The sequence below is a fragment of the Saimiri boliviensis genome, chromosome 5 (genome assembly GCF_048565385.1).
Source record: "Saimiri boliviensis isolate mSaiBol1 chromosome 5, mSaiBol1.pri, whole genome shotgun sequence".
In the NCBI taxonomy this organism is placed as follows: Eukaryota; Metazoa; Chordata; class Mammalia; order Primates; family Cebidae; genus Saimiri; species Saimiri boliviensis.
In genome coordinates this window covers 40432353-40452693 of record NC_133453.1, presented here as the reverse complement: position 1 = coordinate 40452693, position 20341 = coordinate 40432353, and the positions used below count along the sequence as shown (strand labels likewise).

General features: G+C 40.7%; 1 protein-coding gene across 5 annotated transcripts in view; it reads left to right on the top strand.

Annotated features, from left to right (window-relative positions):
- Positions 1–20341, top strand: part of AOX1 (aldehyde oxidase 1) — a 92030-nt gene that overhangs the window by 44124 nt on the left and 27565 nt on the right. For all 5 annotated transcript variants that reach the window (XM_039469499.2, XM_003925677.3, XM_074398620.1 and 2 more), the window contains 5 exons: positions 4100–4224; positions 6497–6630; positions 7848–7935; positions 11020–11106; positions 12561–12752. In XM_039469499.2, coding sequence (XP_039325433.2) covers positions 4100–4224; positions 6497–6630; positions 7848–7935; positions 11020–11106; positions 12561–12752 — 626 coding nt within the window. The remainder of the gene's footprint in view (positions 1–4099; positions 4225–6496; positions 6631–7847; positions 7936–11019; positions 11107–12560; positions 12753–20341) is intronic.

Sequence of the window (20341 nt, the reverse complement as noted above, 5' to 3'; positions counted from 1 at the left end):
GGGAAAAAAAGAAGAAAAATAAAAGAAGGCAAGAAAAGAGAAGGGAAGACAAAAGAAAATCAGTTTTCATCCTCTTGACTCACTAGTTTGAGTCTGGTTTTTCCTTTGTCTGCTGTTGTCGTTTGGATTTTGAGTTTCTGTTTACTTATTTCAATGAGAAGTAATTAGAAGTAATTATCATAACAACACTTCATCTGTCTCCTAAGAAAATAGGTGTTCCACACTCCGGCCTGTAAGAGTAGGCATGGGGGAGAGAGAGCATCAGGAAGAATAGTTAATGGATGCTGTGTTTAATACTTAAGTGATAGCTTCATCTATGCAGCAAACCACCATGGCACACATTTACCTGTGAAACAAACCTGCACCCCAGAACTTAAAAGTTGAAGGGAAAAAAAAGGAAATAGGTGTTCCAAGAAAAAAAAATATTTAAAAGATAAAATATGTGGAGAATTACAGAAGGTCTTAGAATGTGTTCTTGGAGGGGGTGACGTTATTGTTTGTTCTTATCCGCTGGAAGATCTGTTTCAGTTCTATCTAATCCTGGTGTCATAGCACTGAAGGATGCTAAAGATTACCATTTTCAAATGAGCCAGCTGAGGCTAGAGAGGCTACCTGATTGACCAGGATCAAATCTAAGAGTTTTCCCAACTCCAAAGTTAGTATTCTTTCCTCTACATTGTCCTGCTTCTCATTTAGCTCATTAACATTCTGTTAGCGGGGATGTGCTTTATACTGGAGAACACAGAGGACAATCTGTATCGCAGGACTTACAAGAGACCCAGGCAGCCCGGAAGCTGAGATTGCATTCCCTAAACCTGTCCTTTTGATCATGCCACAGATGGACACCTTCACATCGTAGTAGATTTGGGGCTTTAAGGGCCTCTTATTAAAATGCAAATATGCCTAGAGGAATCACTCCTAAATCCATAGTGGGATGACATTTTATCTCAGAGATTAGTTGATCAAATTGGTTTCCAACCTGGAGAGTTGAAAGCAGCACCCTAAGGTGAAGAGGGGGCACTATGGGTGGGGGCTGTCGGGGTGCAATGTAACAGGTTTCTAAAACTTTGCCTACTGTACAGATTTAAACAGAATTTAAATTAGCTCTGTCTAATTTTTTTTTAGGTCTATATATTTTGAATAACGTGAATACTTAACAAAATAAATTCTGAGTGGATAGGCAGAATCAGTAATACTGCAAGCTTGAATTTGAGACTAGTGACAATGACATGGGTCTTCAGACTTTGACAAAAGCTTAAATTGAAGTTAAGGTCTGAGCTTATGAAATTTTAATGTTTATATTTTATAAGCGAAGCAGAATCTGTTCATTTTTCTGTGCTATATTTTGAACTCAGATTTTGGATAAGATAGGAAGTCCAGATTTCAATATAAAACATCCCATTGGGAATCTCCCTCAAACAATTTGCAATTCACTATTACTGAGCAAATTTTTGATTTTTAAAAGTACTGCCTTGCACTAACATGATGGCCAGTCATAATTATATTCTGTTTGTTCCCTCTACTTTTTATTCTTTTCCCCACCTTCCTGTGGGTTGCCTGAATATTTGTTTAGAATTTCATTTTGATTAATCTATAGTGTTTATTAGTATATCTCCTTGTGCAGATTTTTTTTAGTGGTAGCTCTAGTTTACACAGACACACACACACACACGTACATACATGTATAAAATAAAATTTATATGCATAAAGTATAAAATATCACAGTCTGGTATCAACATTTTACAAGTTCAAGTCAAGTGAAGAAACTACCTCCCTTTGCGTCCTTCTCCTCTTTATAATATAATTGATTCTATTTAACTATTTCTTCTGTATACATTGAGAATCACATGAAACAATGTTATAATTCTGCTTTAGATTCAATTAAGGAAACCCAAGAGGAGAAAGAAAGTCTATTGTATTTACTGGTATTTTTATTCTTTCTGTTGTTTTCTCTTCCTTCCTGATGTTTCAAGATTTCTTTATTTTAAAAAAATTTACTTTCTGTCTGTTTCAAAAACTTCCCGTAGCCATTATTTTAGGGTAAATCTGTTTAAAACAAACTCTCTTAGTTTTCCTTTGTCTGAAAATGTCTTGATTTCCCTTTCATTGTTGAAAGATATTTTTGCTGGATACAGCATTCTGAATTGACAGGCATTTTCATAGTAGAAAAATTTTTGCCACTTCTTCTGGCCTCCACAGTTCTGAAGAGAAATCTGCTGTCTTTGAAAGTGCTTCCCCCGCACCCCCCGAGATGGAGTCTCACTCTGTCACCCAGGCTAGAGTGCAGTGGCATGATATCAGCTCACTGCAACCTCCACCTCCCAGGTTCAAGCCATTCTCCTGTGTCAGCCTCCTGAGTAATTGGGATTACAGGTGCCCACCACCACACCTAGCTGACTTTTGTATTTTTAATAGAGACAGAGTTTCACTATGCTTTTTTCCTATAAAGTAGTGTTTCTTTCTCATAGTTTTCAAGATGGTGTCTTTGTCTTTAATTTTCTGAAGGTTGACTATGATGTGTCTTGGCATGTGTATTTCTTCAAATTTATTCTGTTTGTGATCACGCAGCTTCTTGAATCTGTAGATTTGTGCCTTTTGCCAATTTGGGGACATTTTTAGCCACTGTTTTTCAAATACTTGATCTCAGTGGCACAAATGTTAGATCTTCTGTTACAGCCACATAGGTTCCTGAGGCTCTGTTTATTTTTTTTTTCCAGTCTATTTTTTTCAACTTTTCAGATTGGCCAATTTCTATTGTTCTATATTCTTGTATATTAACATTTCCTCTGTTCTCCCTATTCTGTTGCTGAGCCCATCCCTTGAGCTTTTAAAATTTTGTTCATACGTCTTAATTCTAAAATTTCTGTTTGTTTGTTTTCTTTTATACTTTCTATTTCTTTGCTAAGGCTTCAAATTTTTCATTTGTTTCAAGTGTTTGTGTAATTGCTTATTAAAGCATTTTTATTACTGCTGCTTTGAAATCCTTGTTAGATAATTCCAACATCTGCATCATCTCAGTATTGGCATCTGTTGATTGTCTTTTCTCATTGAAGTTGGGTTTTCTTGGTTCCTTGTATGAATGATATTTGATTGTACCCTGGACATTTTACATATTATGTTGAGACCTTGGATCTTATTTAAATATTTTATTTTGCTAGAATATTCTGTTTTACTAGACTTCTTCAACCTTTTGCTGATGGGGAAGAAAGGGGTGATGCCTTGTTACTGCTAGGTAGGGGTTGTAAGTCCAGGTTCCCCATGTAGCTCTGCTGACACTGCACCAACAGAGAGGCTGGGATGCCTCGCTGCAGCCTGACGAGGGTGGAACTGTAGATTTCCTACTGCACCTTTACAGTAGGGGTGGGGCTGCAGTTTTTTCCCTGGTTTTTGCCTGGAGTAGAGTGCTTATTGTCTAAAAGTTTTTTTTTTTCTTTCTAGTCTTCCCTTTTTCTGGTCCTTTAGCTAGGGCGAGTGGGCTTTTCTTGAGGATTTTTTTTTTTTTTTGTCTTTGCCTGTTGTTATTTTTAAATTGCTTGCTTCTATGGAACTAAGTCTGGGATATCTGAAGCAAACAGCAACAACAACAACAAAACCCACTGAACTCACTGCTGTGTCTTTCCTTGGGTCCTGAAGTCCCTACCTGGTCTGCCTTCTTTCCACCTTTCAGAGTCTTCTTATATTTGTTTTATAAATAGTGTTCAGGGTTATCTGTACTTAACAAGTGGGAGAGGAAGCAGTACATCTATTCCCACTTGTCCTAGAACTTTCTAATGTTCCTACTCCTCTGCTAACAGCGCTGGCTCCTTATGACCTATAAATCAAGACCCCTCTGCTTTTGGCTCCAGAAAATCATACACCTTTCTCTAGGACTCTGTGACCTAGGTATTAGCAGACACAAAAGATTCCCCTACAGAACTTTATTTCAAATCTGTAAGTAGACTGAAAGCTAAACGTTGCTGTTTGTTACACTTCACTATGCAACCTGTTGCCCCAGCAGAAGCACTGTCAGTGGAATTTCTGCACAATGGGATCACAGCTCAGGGATACTACCTGTTTTTTCTAAATACATCCTTGACTTTCATGTATTTTCCTGTAACAGGTGAAATACATATGGGAGGTCAAGAACATTTTTATATGGAAACCCAAAGTATGCTTGTGGTTCCCAAAGGAGAGGATCAAGAAATAGATGTCTATGTGTCCACACAGTTTCCCAAATATATACAGGTAACATGGGGCCATTGTGAAGACGACATGGCTAAATGATTTCTGACCAGTGAAATATATCAAAAGCAATTAGAGATAAAAGTGTATTTGGGTGGTTGAGGTGGAAGGATCACTTGAACCCAGGAGCTCAAGGCTTCAGTGAGCTATGATCACACCACTGCACTCCAGCCTGGGAGAAAGCATGAGAACCTGTCTGTCTCTAAAACAAAACAAAACAAAAAATGTCATTTCTTCAGGAACTGAAGAACTATTGAATACTAATAGCCATATTGATTTGGGTATTAATAGCCATAGTTCAATGCTTTTAAAACAGTGTTATTAAAGTAGAGGCCTTTTGTTTGTGGATTGTAGCTTTAAAATCAGCTATGGAATTAGCAGCTCTCTTTTGCTCAGCTCTTGGCACAACTGTTAAGAACACAAAAGAAGAAAAAGGAGCTGGGTGCGGTGGCTCAAGCCTGTAATCCCAGCACTTTGGGAGGCCGAGGCGGGTGGATCACGAGGTCGAGAGATCGAGACCATCCTGGTCAACAAGGTGAAACCCCGTCTCTACTAAAAATACAAAAAATTAGCTGGGCATGGTGGAGTGTGCCTGTAATCCCAGCTACTCAGGAGGCTGAGGCAGGAGAATTGCTTGAACCCAGGAGGCAGAGGTTGCGGTGAGCCGAGATTGTGCCATTGCACTCCAGCCTGGGTAACAAGAGCGAAACTCCGTCTCAAAAAAAAAAAAAAAAAAGAAGAAGAAGAAAAAGGAAGACCTGCTCTCCAAAGCCTATGGTGCCTAACTCACATGAAACAGTTAGGAAACAATATTGAAAAGGTTGCAACCAGGTGCTAAATCAGTGAAAGCAAAATGTACATGGGTGGAGAAATTAGGAAAAAGGAGAGTTTGCCAAGGGCTAGAATCATCCAGGAAGTCCCACAGAGAAGTCTTAAGTTTGGATTCAGAGTGAGAGTGAGGTTTGTCTAGATGGTAGGACATGAGGAGTCCCTTCCAGGCAATTCCGCAGCAAGATCAAATGACATCAATTCATTTACTCATGTCTTCTGCAAACATTTGTTGCCTCTGTGCTGTATCCCAGGCAGCGTGCATGGAAAGAAGGAGGAATAGCACAATGACTACCACAGCTGGAATGGAGGGTGCCTTTAGGGAGGCTAGGTTTAGGCATCAGGGTGTGAGTTAGGGAAATGAAGCAGAGAGGTCTTGATTCGAGTGATAAGGAGTCAGTGCTGTTAGCAGAGGAGTAGGAATGTGAGACTGGAGAATGAGGCCTTGTGAAAGGTGGAATCCTAAGGAGGTTCAGGGAAGATCCACTCCAGGCCTGCTTTGCTCTTCACTCCCCATGGGTTGTTGGGTCCATCACTTTATCCATCTCAGGCTTCCTATCTGTAAGAATCATTGTTAAGACTAAATGACCCCTAATCACTAAGATGGCAGAAGAGTGAGATCTGCATCCAGGAAAGACCAACTGGTCAACTTTAAACTTTAGCAGCAATCGAAGCAAGAATTGAGAAGTGATTTTTTTTTTCCTGAGACAGAGTCTCACTCAGTCACACCAATCTCAGCTCACTGCAACCTCTACCTCCCAGGTTCAAGTGATTCTGCTGCCTCAGCCTCCTGAGTAGCTGGGATTACAGGCATGTACCACCACACCTGGCTAATTTTTGTATTTTTAGTAGAGATGGGGTTTGCCATGTTGGCCAGGCTGGTCTTGAACTCCTGACCTCAGGTGATCCACCTGCCTTGGCCTCCCAAAGTGCTGGGATTACAGTTGTGAGCCACCATACTGGCCTGAGAAGTGCTTATTTTCCAGTAGAGATAATAGAATGCAAGGAAAAGACCCATGCTGAGCGAGGCTTAAAAGACTGCAAAATCCCAAGGCCACAGGAAACGTATATCTAGGGATTAATGTGAATAGGATAATTTAGGTGTAATTCATGGGGAAAATACAAAAAAGTATGAGCACAAAAATATCTCACTGGTAATGAAAAGACTACTAATTAGTTTAGGCAATGTCATTCTAGCCAAGTACTGTTGAGATCAGTTGGGGCTCTGTGCCAGGGTTATTGGACATTATCCCATTATTTAGCATAACCACATGGTGTGGGTATCACATACAACATTAAAGAATCAAAACATCTAGTGACTGTCACACTCCCATTTCAGAGGACAGTTTTTTTTGTTGTTGTTAAGGTCACAGGTATGATAATGACACTCACAATTAAGTTCTTGCTGAAGATGGATCAGATTAATCAGAACTATTATTGTTCACAGGACATAGTTGCCTCAACCTTGAAGCTCCCAGCTAACAAGGTCATGTGTCATGTAAGGCGTGTTGGTGGAGCGTTTGGAGGGAAAGCGTTCAAGACTGGAACCATTGCAGCTGTCACTGCGTTTGCTGCAAACAAGTAAATGGAGAAAATCTGCTAAAAATAAAATGAAGTCACGCTGAAAGTTCTCACTGTCAGAATCAATGAGGAAGAAACTGGGCCAAGATTATTTAATATCACATATACTATACAAACACACAAGCTGCCAGCTTATTACATTTACTCGTCTTATATTGTCCTATAGAAATGAAAATGAAAATCAATTACTGAAAATAATAAAAGCCACAGAAAAAATATTATGATACCTAGAAAGTAGACAGAAACAGGTCCTGAATGGGTGGGAGTTACTTGTCCTCTGCACCTGCTGGACTGAACTATATATGTTGAGGTCATATATATGACTTTTGAACCATGTACCTATATATACACATACACATAAGCATATACACACGTATACATATACATTTATATACATATACATAAACATAAACGTATATATATGTGTGTATATGTATGTACATTCCTCAATATATCAGATATTTTTATAAAATGGGGTACCCTATACACATATATATACATATACATATATACACATATATGTACATGTATACACACACATATATGTGCACATATACATGTATGCATGTACACATGTGTGTATGTGTACATGCATGTGTATGTATATATGTATATGTGTGTATATGTATATTCTATTGATTTGAGACTTTGTTTTTGTTATACTTATATTCATTTATATTGTCATTTTCCTTTGAGGCTTTCAAAACATTCTAATGGAACATTTTCTCTGGAGCAGGCACACCCAGAAGGCTTAATTTGTTTGCTGAGTAATATGAGTCAGTTTCTGCATCCCAGGAAGCAAAAAGACCTTGATTCCAGATCTCTCCTATCAGGGAGCACTTGGTAGTTAGGCAGCACCTGCATTCTCTTCCATTTGTGGCCAGTCTAAAATAAGACCATGGGATCATTTTCCTCTAATAATTGTCGTTATTACAATGGGAAATGTCCCAAAGCAATGCCCTGGAGCCCCTGGCACCCAAGAGCCTCTGTACCACAAGTTGCAAATGCCTGGCATTATTCCCTGACCTAACAGGAGGAAAGGCCACTGTGTATGTCTGAGATCAGCAGAGACTAGTCACGGGAAGTAGTTGTGTTGTTCTGTGATGTATGTGAGCTCCACTCAGCTACACTCAGGCTCTTGCTAGGAGTTATATAAACCCCAGATAATGCCTACTAGGTAAAAGAGTTTACCTCACTGCTTTTTTTTTCTGTTTTAGACATGGTCGTGCAGTTCGCTGTGTTCTGGAACGAGGAGAAGACATGTTAATAACTGGAGGCCGCCATCCTTACCTTGGAAAGTACAAAGTAAGTATAAGAAGGCGTGGAAGAAAGATTTACCTTGTATTGTAGATGTAACATCCTATCAGTGCACAGGGCAGCCTTTGGCTACTCTCTAATGGGAAGTAACAACGAGCAAATCAACAAACAGAGCATCTATTTAACTTTCCATTCATTGTGCTTTTGATTACCAGCTGGTTCAATGAGGCTTTTCTGCTTTGCTAAAAAATGTCATTTTCAGAAATAAAACACTTAGTGCCAGCTGGTATTGGCTGTACAGAGTGAATAACGAGAAAATGTGAGTGTGTACTTCCATTAAAGTAGATTTGATTACCACACTTATTCCCACATATAAAATAAGTAAAAGTAGAATAATTCCCCGTAACAGTAGTGTTATGTGAAATTGCAATTATTTGCAAATGGTTTCCTCATTCTTCAATATATCAAGGATATTTTTGTAAAATGGGGTTCCAGAAATTCATAGAAAAAAAGTTGTAGTAGAAAATAGTGGCTCTTTTGCTTTATTATTGCTATTATTATTATTATTATTATTATTTATTTGAGACAGAGTCTCCCTCTGTCACCAGGCTGGAGTGCAGTTGCACAGTCTTGTCTCACTGCAACCTCTGCCTCCTAGGTTCAAGTGATTCTCCTGCCTCAGACTCCCAAGTAGCTGAGACTACAGGTACACAACACCATGCCCAGCTAATTTTTGTGTTTATAGTAGAGACGGGATTTCACCATGTTGACCAGGATGGTCTTGTTCTCCTGACCTTGTGATCCACCCACCTCGGCCTCCCAAAGTGCTGGGATTACAGGTGTGAGCCACTGCACCTGGCCAATTCTTTTGCTTTGTAAGAAAAATTTTACTTGTCAGAGTGGGCTAAGTGTTCTAACAAAGAACTAAAAGCTCTTAAACTTTTATTATGTCATTTCTTGCTCAAGTAACAGTTCAATATAATTATTGAGAGGACAAAAGGGGAGTATTCTGCTTTATAAAATCATTCAGGGACTGGAGCTGTTTTCATTTATTGGTGCCACTATGTCCTTGAACTGCATCATCCAATATAGTGGTCACTAGGAGCACATGGCTATTTAAATTTAAATTAACCAAATTAAATACAATTAAAAATTTAGTTCTATAGTTGTATTAGCTATATTTCAAGTGCTCAGTAACCACATGTGGTACTGTCTACCATACTGGATAGTGCAGATTCAGAACATTGTCATCATCACAGAAAGTTTTATCAGATATCACTGCCCACAAATTCTGTGTCTCCCAGGGGATCTCCTGCTGAGGGCAGCAGACAGAAAAGACAAAGAGAGCATGGAGTGTCACGTGGTAGGTGTTTAGGTTTCAGGCACCAGACCTGTAAGTTGTGGACCTCACTTGTATCCAGATGTCATTGGCAAGACCCCTCTCACCTAACTGTAAGGGAGGCTGAGAAATGTCATCCTCCTGTGTGCCCAGGATGAAAGACAATGGGATTTGTTAAATGCATAGCATTGTCTCTATTACAAAACTGCATCATTAAATACATGTTTTTAGGAGATAATGACTGTTTCCATTTCTAATCACACTCACTCTAAACTGTATTTTGAATTTGATTTCATTCAAAAAGATTTGTTAGAGTAAACTTTATCCTGAAGGAGCTTTTAAATAAGACATATATGAAGTCATTATAAAAACATAACAATCTCAGGCTAAAAGATGGAGAGATGAATATGAGTTGGAGTATATATAGTCATCTTCTTAGAGAAGGTAAAACATAGACCTTCAAGAATGCAGGCTGGGTGCAGTGGCTCACACCTGTAATCCTAGCACTTTGGGAGGCCGAGGCAAGTGGATTACCTCGGGAGTTTGAGACCAGTCTGCGCAACACGATAAAACCCCATCTCTACTAAAAATACAAAAAATTAGCAGCATGCACCTGTAATCCCAGCTACTTGGGAGACTGAGGCAGGAGAATCCCTTGAGCCCAGGAGGCAGAAGTTGCAGTGAGCTGAGATCGCGCCACTGCACTCCAGCCTGGGTGACAGAGCAAGACTCTGTCTCAAAAAAAAAAAAAAGAATGGATAGGCAGAAAGAAGGTATGCCAGGTGTGGGAATAGTAAGAGCAAAACTACAGAGGTATAATGAACATGGCATGTTTGATAGAGGCAGGAGTAAGGAGTAAGGGGAAAGGGGGAATTAGAACACAGAGCCCTTTCTGGAGGGTAGTGAAAAATAGGATTGATAGGTTTAGGTGATGCCTGAGAGGGGCCTAGAGTCCCAGAATGGGGAGTTTAAACTTGATCTTATAAGAAAGGGTGAGACAGAGTGGATCCTTGAATGGCTCAGTGCTGTAATATTAAACACTGTGCTTTGGGGAGGGTAACGGGATAGTCTGGGGAGGAGAGAGGATGGAGGATGGTGAACCAGTGGCAGGCAGCTGATGCATTCAGACGTGAAGCAGTTGGGGTCTGAGATGTGATAATAAGTTGTAGAAGAGATGGGTCCAAGAGCCATTATAGTGTAAAATAAAACAGGAGTAGTGAAAATCTTGGCAAAATGCAATGAAGACTAAAACTGCAAACATGACTTGGAGGATTTTGGAAGAAAGAGACGAGTTGGAAGGAGGAACGATCTGGAAGAGCAATGAAGAGCTTGTTTGTGTAAGTGCTGGGGGAAGAAGTGACAACTGGACCTTGAAGCAGAAATGTCCTTCACCACCATGGGACTTTGTTGAGAGGACTGGATTATAGTGACAAAAGCCATTGTCATAATGTGACTAAAACTATGAGAAAATAATGTTTTCTGATGGAGAGTAGTGTGAGAATAGGTGATATTAGTACTATTTGTGATAGTAATATTAATTATATTTAGAGTACTTACTTTGTTTGAGGCACTTGTCTATAATTTTCTATGTGTTACCTTATTTACTTCCATTTCACAGATAGTCTGAGTGGTTACATAGCTTGCCTAAGACCACAAAGCTAGTTATATAACCAAGAAACCACTGCCAAATCCAATGTCAGGAAGCTTTTCCCCTGTGTGGAGGGTTTGTAAATGACAAATTTTAGAGAGACTTGGCCCCTGTTCCAGCATCCGACATCGGTTCTCTTCCCCAGGCTGGATTCATGAATGATGGCAGAATCTTGGCCCTGGACATGGAGCATTATAGCAATGCAGGCACCTCCCTGGAAGAATCATTATTCGTAAGTGTTTTAAGGAGCAAGTTAACATTCCTGAAAGAGTGTTACATAAAATGATTTAAATCAGAAAATGTCCAATAGTTAAGTAATATTTAATTATAAAGGCATAATAACCATCATTGCAGGGATACCATGTGTTACTTCCTGGTGCCCATAGTGTGAGCCCAGAGATGTTGGCTGAGTTGTATCTGTGTGGTACCCCCAGGCTTCTCATACTTAGAGCTCTTTTCCCAGATGCACACATGAGACCAGGAGGCTTTCTCAGCTTTGGCCCTACTGATATTTTGGAGTGTGTAGCTCTTTATGGTGGGAACTGTCCTGCTCATTGTATCATATTTAGCCTCCATTTTGTAGGTGTCAGTGGAATTACCACCCTCTAGTCTTTTTATTTTTTATTTTTATTTTTTGAGGCACAGAAACCCACTCTGTTGCCCAGGCTATAGTGCAGTGGCTCAAATGATCCTCCCACCTCAGCCTCCCGGATAACTGGGACTGCAGGTACATGCCACAATGCCTGGCTAATTTATTATTATTATTATTTTGTAGAGATAGGGTCTCACTATGTTGCCAGAGCTGGTCTCAAACTACTAGGCTCAAGCAGTCCTCCCACCTTGGTATCCCAAAATGCTGGAATTACAGGTGTGAGCCACCATGTCCAGCCCAACCCCAAACAAAAATGTCTCAACAAGACAGGGCGTGGCGGCTCATGCTTGTAAGTTATCCCAGCACTTTGGGAGGCCGGGACAGGTGGATCACTTGAGGTCTGGAGTTTGAGACCAGTCTGACCAACATGGTGAAATCACATTTCTACTATAAATACAAAATTAGCCATGCATGGTGGCACACACCTGTAATCCCAGCTACTTGGGAGGCTGAGTCAGGAGAATCACTTGAACACGGGAGGCAAAGGTTGCAGTGAGCTGAGATTGTGCCATTGCACGCTAGCCTAGACAAGAACGAAACACCATTTCAATTTAAAAAAAAAAAAAAATGTCTCATCCAAAATGTTAACAATGAAAAATGTCTTCAGACATTGCCAAATGTCCCCAGGAGCAGGGAAAAGATTCTCCTCATTGAGAACCAATACATTAGACCCAATGCTGAAACATTTTTTCTGTTTTCTCTGTCTTCCAGGATATTATATTCATTACATTCTATAAACTCAGTGCTCAGGGCCTGTGAACATATCAAAGGCTTTTGTATATGTTTGAAATCTTTAAAAAATGCATTAACTCCAAAATATGAAAATAAAAAATAATGCTCTCAAAGGAAAACTTATTCAAATACTTAAAAATTGTTTTACAGCAAAAATGTGTTTAATTGGGGCATGGGAATATTTTAGCATGTTTGGTGGGATGTAAAGAGGGCTGCCATTTCCAGCCTAGTTTTGGTCTGAGGTCGTAGGATGGTAAAACAGGTTCAGAAGGTCTTACTGCATCAACTCTGGGTTTCTCCAGGTGATAGAAATGGGACTTCTGAAAATGGACAATGCTTACAAGTTTCCCAACCTGCGCTGCCAGGGCTGGGCATGCAGAACCAACCTTCCATCCAACACGGCTTTTCGTGGGTTTGGATTTCCTCAGGCAGGGCTGATCACTGAATCTTGTATCGTGGAAGTTGCAGCCAAATGTGGACTGTCCCCCGAGAAGGTAATGCTAAATTAGCTTCAGAGACAAAACATGTGGACTGTCAGATGTGGGAGGGCTTTAGGGAGCCATTCAGGTTGAGGAATTTGAGACCCAGAGGGGTAAATGATTTGTGCCACGTCGCCCAGCTAACTGGTTAATGCAGAGCCCAGACTCCAAAGTTCAGCAATCTTCGCCTTATGCAGACTCCTGCTCCACAACCCTGAAGCAGAGGATACTGAGGAATGACCACTGCATTCTCCCCTGGCTAGTGAGAGGCTTCCATTGGCTGGGGATATAACTGCTACCAACAATTCCATCAAGGCCCTCATTCCCTGCCTCCCCAACATCTCAGCCGGCTGTCATAAAGTTGGTCATTTCCGTGGCTAAAATGGTCTCCTTTTGCTGCTTTTTTTGTTGTAACATTAATAGGCTGGCTTTTATTTTTATTTATTTATTTCCATAAGTTATTCAGGTACAGGTGGTATTTGGTTATATGCGTAAGTTCTTTAGTAGTGATTTGTGAGATTTTGGTGCACCCATCACCCAAGCAGTAGACACTGTACCATATTTGTAGTCTTTTTTTTTTTTTAATTGCATTTTAGGTTTTGGGGTACATGTGATGAACATGCAAGATTGTTGCATAGGTACACACTTGGCAGTGTGGTTTGCTGCCTTCCGTCCCCTCACTTGTATCTGTCATTTCTCCCCATGCTATCTCTTCCCACCTCCCCACCCTCCCACCCCTCCCCCATTTCCCCCCAACGGACCCCAGTGTGTAGTGCTCCCCTCCCTGTGTCCATGTGTTCTCATTGTTCAACACCCACCTATGAGTGAGAATATACAGTGTTTGATTTTCTGCTCTTGTGTCAGTTTGCTGAGAATGATGGTTTCCAGGTTCATCCATGTCCCTACAAAGGACGTGAACTCATCGTTTTTGATGGCTGCGTAATATTCCACGGTGTATATGTACCACATTTTCCCTATCCAGTCTATCATCGTTGGGCATTTGGGTTGGTTCCAGGTCTTTGCTATTGTAAACAGTGCTGCAATGAACATTCGTGTGCACGTGTCCTTGTAGTAGAATGATTTATAATCCTTTGGATATATACCCAGTAATGGGATTGCTGGGTCAAATGGGATTTCTATTTTTAGGTCCTTGAGGAATCGCCACACTGTCTTCCACAATGGTTGAATTAATTTACATTCCCACCAACAGTGTAAAAATGTTCCTATTTCTCCACATCCTCTCCAGCATCTGTTGTTTCCCAATTTTTTAATGATCGCCATTCTAATTGGTGTGAGATGGTATCTCAATGTGGTTTTGATTTGCATTTCTCTGATGACCAGTGATGATGAGCATTTTTTCATATGTTTGTTGGCCTCCTGTATGTCTTCTTTTGTAAAGTATCTGTTCATATCCTCTGCCCATTTTTGAATAGGCTTGTTTGTTTTTTTCTTGTAGATCTGCTTTAGTTCTTTGTAAATTCTGGATATCAGCCCCTTGTCAGATGGGTAGGCTGTAAAAATTTTTTCCCATTCTGTTGGTTGCCGATTCACTCTACTGACTGTTTCTTTTGCCGTGCAGAAGCTGTGGAGTTTGATTAGGTCCCATTTGTCTATTTTGGCTTTTGTTGCCATTGCTTTTGGCGTTTTGGTCATGAAGTCCTTGCCTACACCTATGTCCTGAATGGTTTTGCCTAGATTTTCCTCTAAGGTTTTTATGGTAATAGGTCTGATGTTTAAGTCTTTAATCCATCTGGAGTTAATTTTGGTGTAAGGTGTCAGGAAGGGGTCCTGTTTCTGCTTTCTGCACATGGCTAGCCAGTTTTCCCAACACCATTTATTAAACAGGGAGTCCTTTCCCCATTGCTTGTTTTTGTCAGGTTTGTCGAAGATCAGATGGTTGTGGGTATGTTGTATTTCCTCTGAGACCTCTGTTCTGTTCCATTGGTCTATATCTCTGTTTTGGTACCAGTACCATGCTGTTTTGATTACTGTAGCCTTGTAGTATAGTTTGAAGTCCGGTAGTGTGATGCATCCTGCTTTGTTCGTTTTGCTTAGAATTGACTTGGCTATGCGGGCTCTCTTTTGGTTCCATGTGAAGTTTAAGGTGTTTTTTTCCAGTTCTGTGAAGAAGGTCATTGGTAGCTTGATGGGAATAGCGTTGAATCTGTAAATTACTTTGGGCAGTATGGCCATTTTCACGATGTTGATTCTTCCTAACCATGAAAATGGAATGTTTCTCCATCTGTTTGTATCCTCTCTTATTTCGTTGAGCAATGGCTTGTAGTTCTCCTTGAAGAGGTCCTTTACGTTCCTTGTTAGTTGTATTCCTAGGTACTTTATTCTCTTTGTAGCAATTGTGAGTGGCAGTTCGTTCTTGATTTGGCTCTCTTGAAGTCTATTACTGGTGTATAGGAATGCTTGTGATTTTTGCACGTTGATTTTGTATCCTGAGACTTTGCTGAAGTTGTTTATCAGTTTCAGGAGATTTTGGGCTGAGATGATGGGGTCTTCCAGATATACAATCATGTCATCTGCAAATAGAGACAATTTGATTTCCTCCTTTCCAATTTGGATACCCTTTATTTCTTTTTCTTGCCTGATTGCTCTGGCTAGAACTTCCAGTACTATATTGAATAGGAGTGGTGACAGAGGGCATCCTTGTCTAGTGCCAGATTTCAAAGGGAATCCTTCCAGTTTTTGCCCATTCAGTATGATATTGGCTGTTGGTTTGTCGTAAATAGCTTTTATTGTTTTGAGATACGTTCCGTCAATACCTAGTTTATTGAGGGTTTTTAGCATAAAGGGTTGTTGAATTTTGTCAAAAGCCTTCTCTGCATCAATTGAGATAATCATGTGGTTTTTGTCTTTGGTTCTGTTTATGTGGTGAATTACGTTTATGGACTTGCGTATGTTGAACCAGCCTTGCATCCCCGGGATGAATCCTACTTGATCATGGTGGATGAGCTTTTTGATATGCTGTTGCAATCGGTTTGCCAGTATTTTATTGAAGATTTTTGCATCTATGTTCATCATGGATATTGGCCTGAAATTTTCTTTTCTTGTTGAGTCTCTGCCGGGTTTTGTATCAGGATGATGTTTGTCTCGTAAAATGATTTTGGAAGAATTCCCTCTTTTTGGATTGTCTGGAATAGTTTCAGAAGGAATGGTATCAGCTCCTCTTTGTATGTCTGGTAGAATTCCGCTGTGAACCCATCTGGACCTGGGCTTTTTTTGGGTGGTAGGCTCTTTATTGCTGCCTCGACTTCAGACCATGTTATTGGTCTATTCAGAGTTTCGGCTTCTTCCAGGTTTAGGCTTGGGAGGATGCAGGTGTCCAGGAATTTATCCATTTCTTCCAGGTTTACTAGTTTATGTGCATAGAGTTGTTTGTAATAACCTCTGATGATGGTTTGGATTTCTGTGGAATCTGTGGTGATATCCCCTTTATCGTTTTTTATTGCATCAATTTGGTTATTCTCTCTTTTCTTTTTTATTAATCTGGCTAGTGGTCTGTCTATTTTGTTGATCTTTTCAAAAAACCAGCTCTTGGATTTATTGATTTTTTGAAGAGTTTTTTGTGTCTCTATTTCCTTCAGTTCTGCTCTGATCTTAGTTATTTCCTGTCTTCTGCTAGGTTTTGAGTTTTTTTGATCTTGCTCCTCTAGCTCTTTCAATTTTGATGATAGGGTGTCAATTTTCGATCTCTCCTTTCTTCTCATGTGGGCACTCATTGCTATATATTTTCCTCTAGAGACTGCTTTAAATGTGTCCCAGAGATTCTGGTATGTTGTGTCTTCGTTCTCATTGGTTTCGAAGAACATCTTTATTTCTGGCTTCATTTCATTGTTTATCCAGTCAACATTCAAGAGCAAGTTGTTCAGTTTCCATGAAGCTGTGCGGTTCTGAGTTAGTTTCTGCATTCTGAGTTCTAACTCGATTGCACTGTGGTCTGAGAGACTGTTTGTTATGATTTCTGTTCTTTTGCATTTGCTGAGGAGTGATTTATTGCCAATTATGTGGTCAATTTTAGAGTAGGTGTGATGTGGTGCTGAGAAGAATGTATATTCTGTGGATTTGGGGTGGAGAGTTCTGTAAATGTCTATTAGGTTTGCTTGTTCCAGGTCTGTATTCAGGTCCTGGATATCCTTGTTGATTTTCTGTCTGGATGATCTGTCTAATATTGACAATGGGGTGTTAAAGTCTCCCACTATTATTGTGTGGGAGTCTAAGTCTCTTTGTAAGTCATTAAGAACTTGCCTTATGTATCTGGGTGCTCCTGTATTGGGTGCGTATATATTTAGGATCGTTAGCTCTTCTTGTTGCAGTGATCCTTTTACCATTATGTAATGTCCTTCTTTGTCTCTTTTGATCTTTGTTGCTTTAAAGTCTATTTTATCAGAGATGAGAATTGCAACTCCTGCCTTTTTTTGCTCTCCATTTGCTTGGTAGATCTTCCTCCATCCCTTTATTTTGAGCCTTTGTGTATCCTTGCATGTAAGATGGGTTTCCTGGATACAGCACACTGATGGGTTTTGGCTTTTTATCCAATTTGCCAGTCTGTGTCTTTTGATTGGGGCATTTAGTCCATTGACATTTAGGGATAGTATTGTTATGTGTGAATTTGATACTGTCATTTTGATGCTACCTGGCTGTTTTGTTGGTTAGTTGATGCAGATTCTTGATTGTGTTGATGCTCTTTTACCATTTGGTGTGTTTTTGGAGTGGCTGGTACTGGTTGTTCCTTTATATGTGTAGAGCCTCTTTCAGTTCTTGTAGAGCAGGTTTGGTGGTGATGAAACCTCTGAGTGCTTGCTTGTTCACAAAGGATTTTATTTTTCCTTCACTTATGAAGCTTAGTTTGGCTGGATAGGAGATTCTGGGTTGAAAGTTCTTTTCTTTAAGGATGTTGAATATTGGCCCCCAGTCTCTTCTGGCTTGTAGGGTTTCTGCTGAGAGATCTGCTGTGAGTCTAATGGGCTTCCCTTTGTGGGTAACCCGACCTTTCTCTCTGGCTGCCCTTAGCATTTTCTCTTTCATTTCAACCCTGGTGAATCTGACGATTATGTGCCTTGGGGTTGCTCTTCTTGAGGAATATCTTTGTGGTGTTCTCTGTATTTCCTGGATTTGAATATTGGTCTGCCTTGCTAGGTTGGGGAAGTTTTCCTGGATAATATCCTGAAGAGTATTTTCCAGCTTGGATTCATTCTCTTCATCACATTCAGGTACACCTATCAGACGTAGATTAGGTCTTTTCACATAGTCCCACATTTCTTGAAGATTTTGTTCATTCCTTTTTGTGCTTTTTTCTCTGTTCTTGCCTTCTCTTTTTATTTCATTGAGTTGATCTTTGACCTCTGATATCCTTTCTTCTGCTTGGTCAATTCGGCTGTTGAAGCTTGTGCATGCTTCACGAAGTTCTCGTGTTGCGTTTTTCATCTCCATCAATTCACTTATACTCCTCTCTATGCTGTCCATTCTCGTCAGCAGTTCGTCCAATCTTTTTTCAAGGTTCCTATTTTCTTTGCGATGGGTTAGAACATGTTCTTTTAGCTCATTGTAGTTTCTTACTACCCACCTTCTGAAGTCTGATTCTGTCATTTCATCACCCTCCTTCTCCATCCGGTCTGGTTCCCTTGCTGGTGAGGAGTTGTGATCCCTTTTAGGAGGAGAGGTGTTCTGGTTTCGGGAGTTTTCATCCTTTTTGCGCTGGTTTCTTCCCATTTTTGTGGGTTTATCCACCTGTTGTCTGTCTCTGTCCCAGGGAGTTGGAGCTTTATGAGTTTCCGTTGCACTACTGCCTTTTTTGATTTTTCTTTCAGGTCTGACCCGCCCAGCTAGCAGCACGCCTAGCCACTGCCTGCCCGCAGGGACTTTGCTGAGCTGCTGTGGGCTCCGCCCAGCTGCCCTGAGCTCTTCCCTGTAGTCCTTTTTATATGGGCGTAGTTAGAACTGTCTTGGCAATGGTGGCCCCGCCTCTGTTATGGCGGACTCTCTCTGTTGTGGCAGGTTGCCTCGGCAACGGCAGCCTGCCTCCCTAGCGGTGGAGAGTCTCAGTAATGGCGGAAGCCCCTCCTCCACGGAGCCTGACCGTCCGGGTTCAGCTGTGCTTGGTTTGGAGGGCTCAACCCAGAGGGTTTCCAATTACTGTTTTTGTTTTCGTTGTTGTTGGGGGTGGAGGGGTGGGACCAACCGAGCCTGATCACCTGGCTCCCTGACTCAGAGTCTTTTCTTTTAAGTTGAACGACCCCGGGTTCGGGTCGCCTGCTGAAAAGGCGCCGGGATCTCCCGTGCTGCGACTCACGGAGTTGGCTCGAACTGTGGCGCCGGCTCCTGGCAGATTTTTTGCCTAGGAGTCTCCTGGCCTGACTCGCTATTTCAGATGAATGGGCAACTCTGCCGTCTCAGGGCTCTGCTCGCCAGCTAAGAGGGCTCCCAGACCAGTGGCTTTTGTACGGAGAACCGCAGCAACAGGGCGTGGTCACAGCAGCTGCGCGGGCAGAATCAGCCCCACGGGGGCCAAAACAGCCGCACCGGCTGGGACTGCGACGCTAGCGACCCCTCTGCCTGGGTATCTCCTGGTCTGTGGGCAATAAGAGTTCGTCTGGAAATGCGGTGTCCACTCACCCTCTGCACCTTCACTGGGAGCTGAAGTCCTGAGCTGTTCTTAGGCGGCCATCTTCCCAGCATTCTCATATTTGTAGTCTTTTATCCCTCACTCCCCTCCCACTCTTCCCCTCAAGTTCCCGAAGTTCATTGTATTATTCTTATGTCTTTGCATCCTCATAGCTTAGCTCTTATATATCACTGAGAACATACAATGTTTGGTTTTCCATTCCTGAATTGCTTAGAATAATAGTCTCCAATCTCATCCAGGTCACTGTAAATGCAGTTAACTCATTCCTTTTTATGGCTGTATAGTATTCCATTATATATATATATATATATATATATATACACACACATATATATATACATACGTGTATATATATAGCATTCCATCATATATATATATGATTTTTATATACATATATGATGGAATACTACACAGCCATAAAAAGGAATGAATTAACTGCATTTAAATAAATGTATTTAAATACACAAACTGTGAGATAGATATAGATATAGATATATAGATATAGATATAGATATAGATATAGATATAGATATAGATATCACAGTTTCTTTATCCACTCATTGATTGGTGGGCATTTGGATTGGTTCGGTGATTTTGCTATTGTGAATTGTGCTACTGTAAACATGTGTGTGCAAGTATCTTTTTCAAATAATGACTTATTTTCCTCTGGATAGATACCCAGTAGTGGGATTGCTGGATCAAACGGTAGCTCTACTTTCAGTTCTTTAAGGAATCTCCACACTGTTTTCCATAGTGGCTACACTAATTTACGTTCCCACCAGCAACATAGAAGTATTCTCTGTTCACCGCATCCATGCCGACATGTACTGGTTTTTTTGTTTGTTTGTTTGTTTTTTATTATGGCCATTCTTGCAAGACTAAGGTGGTATCACATTGTGGTTTCAATTTGCATTTCCCTGATCATTCGTAATGTTGAGCATTGTTTCATATGTTTGTTGGCCATTTGTAT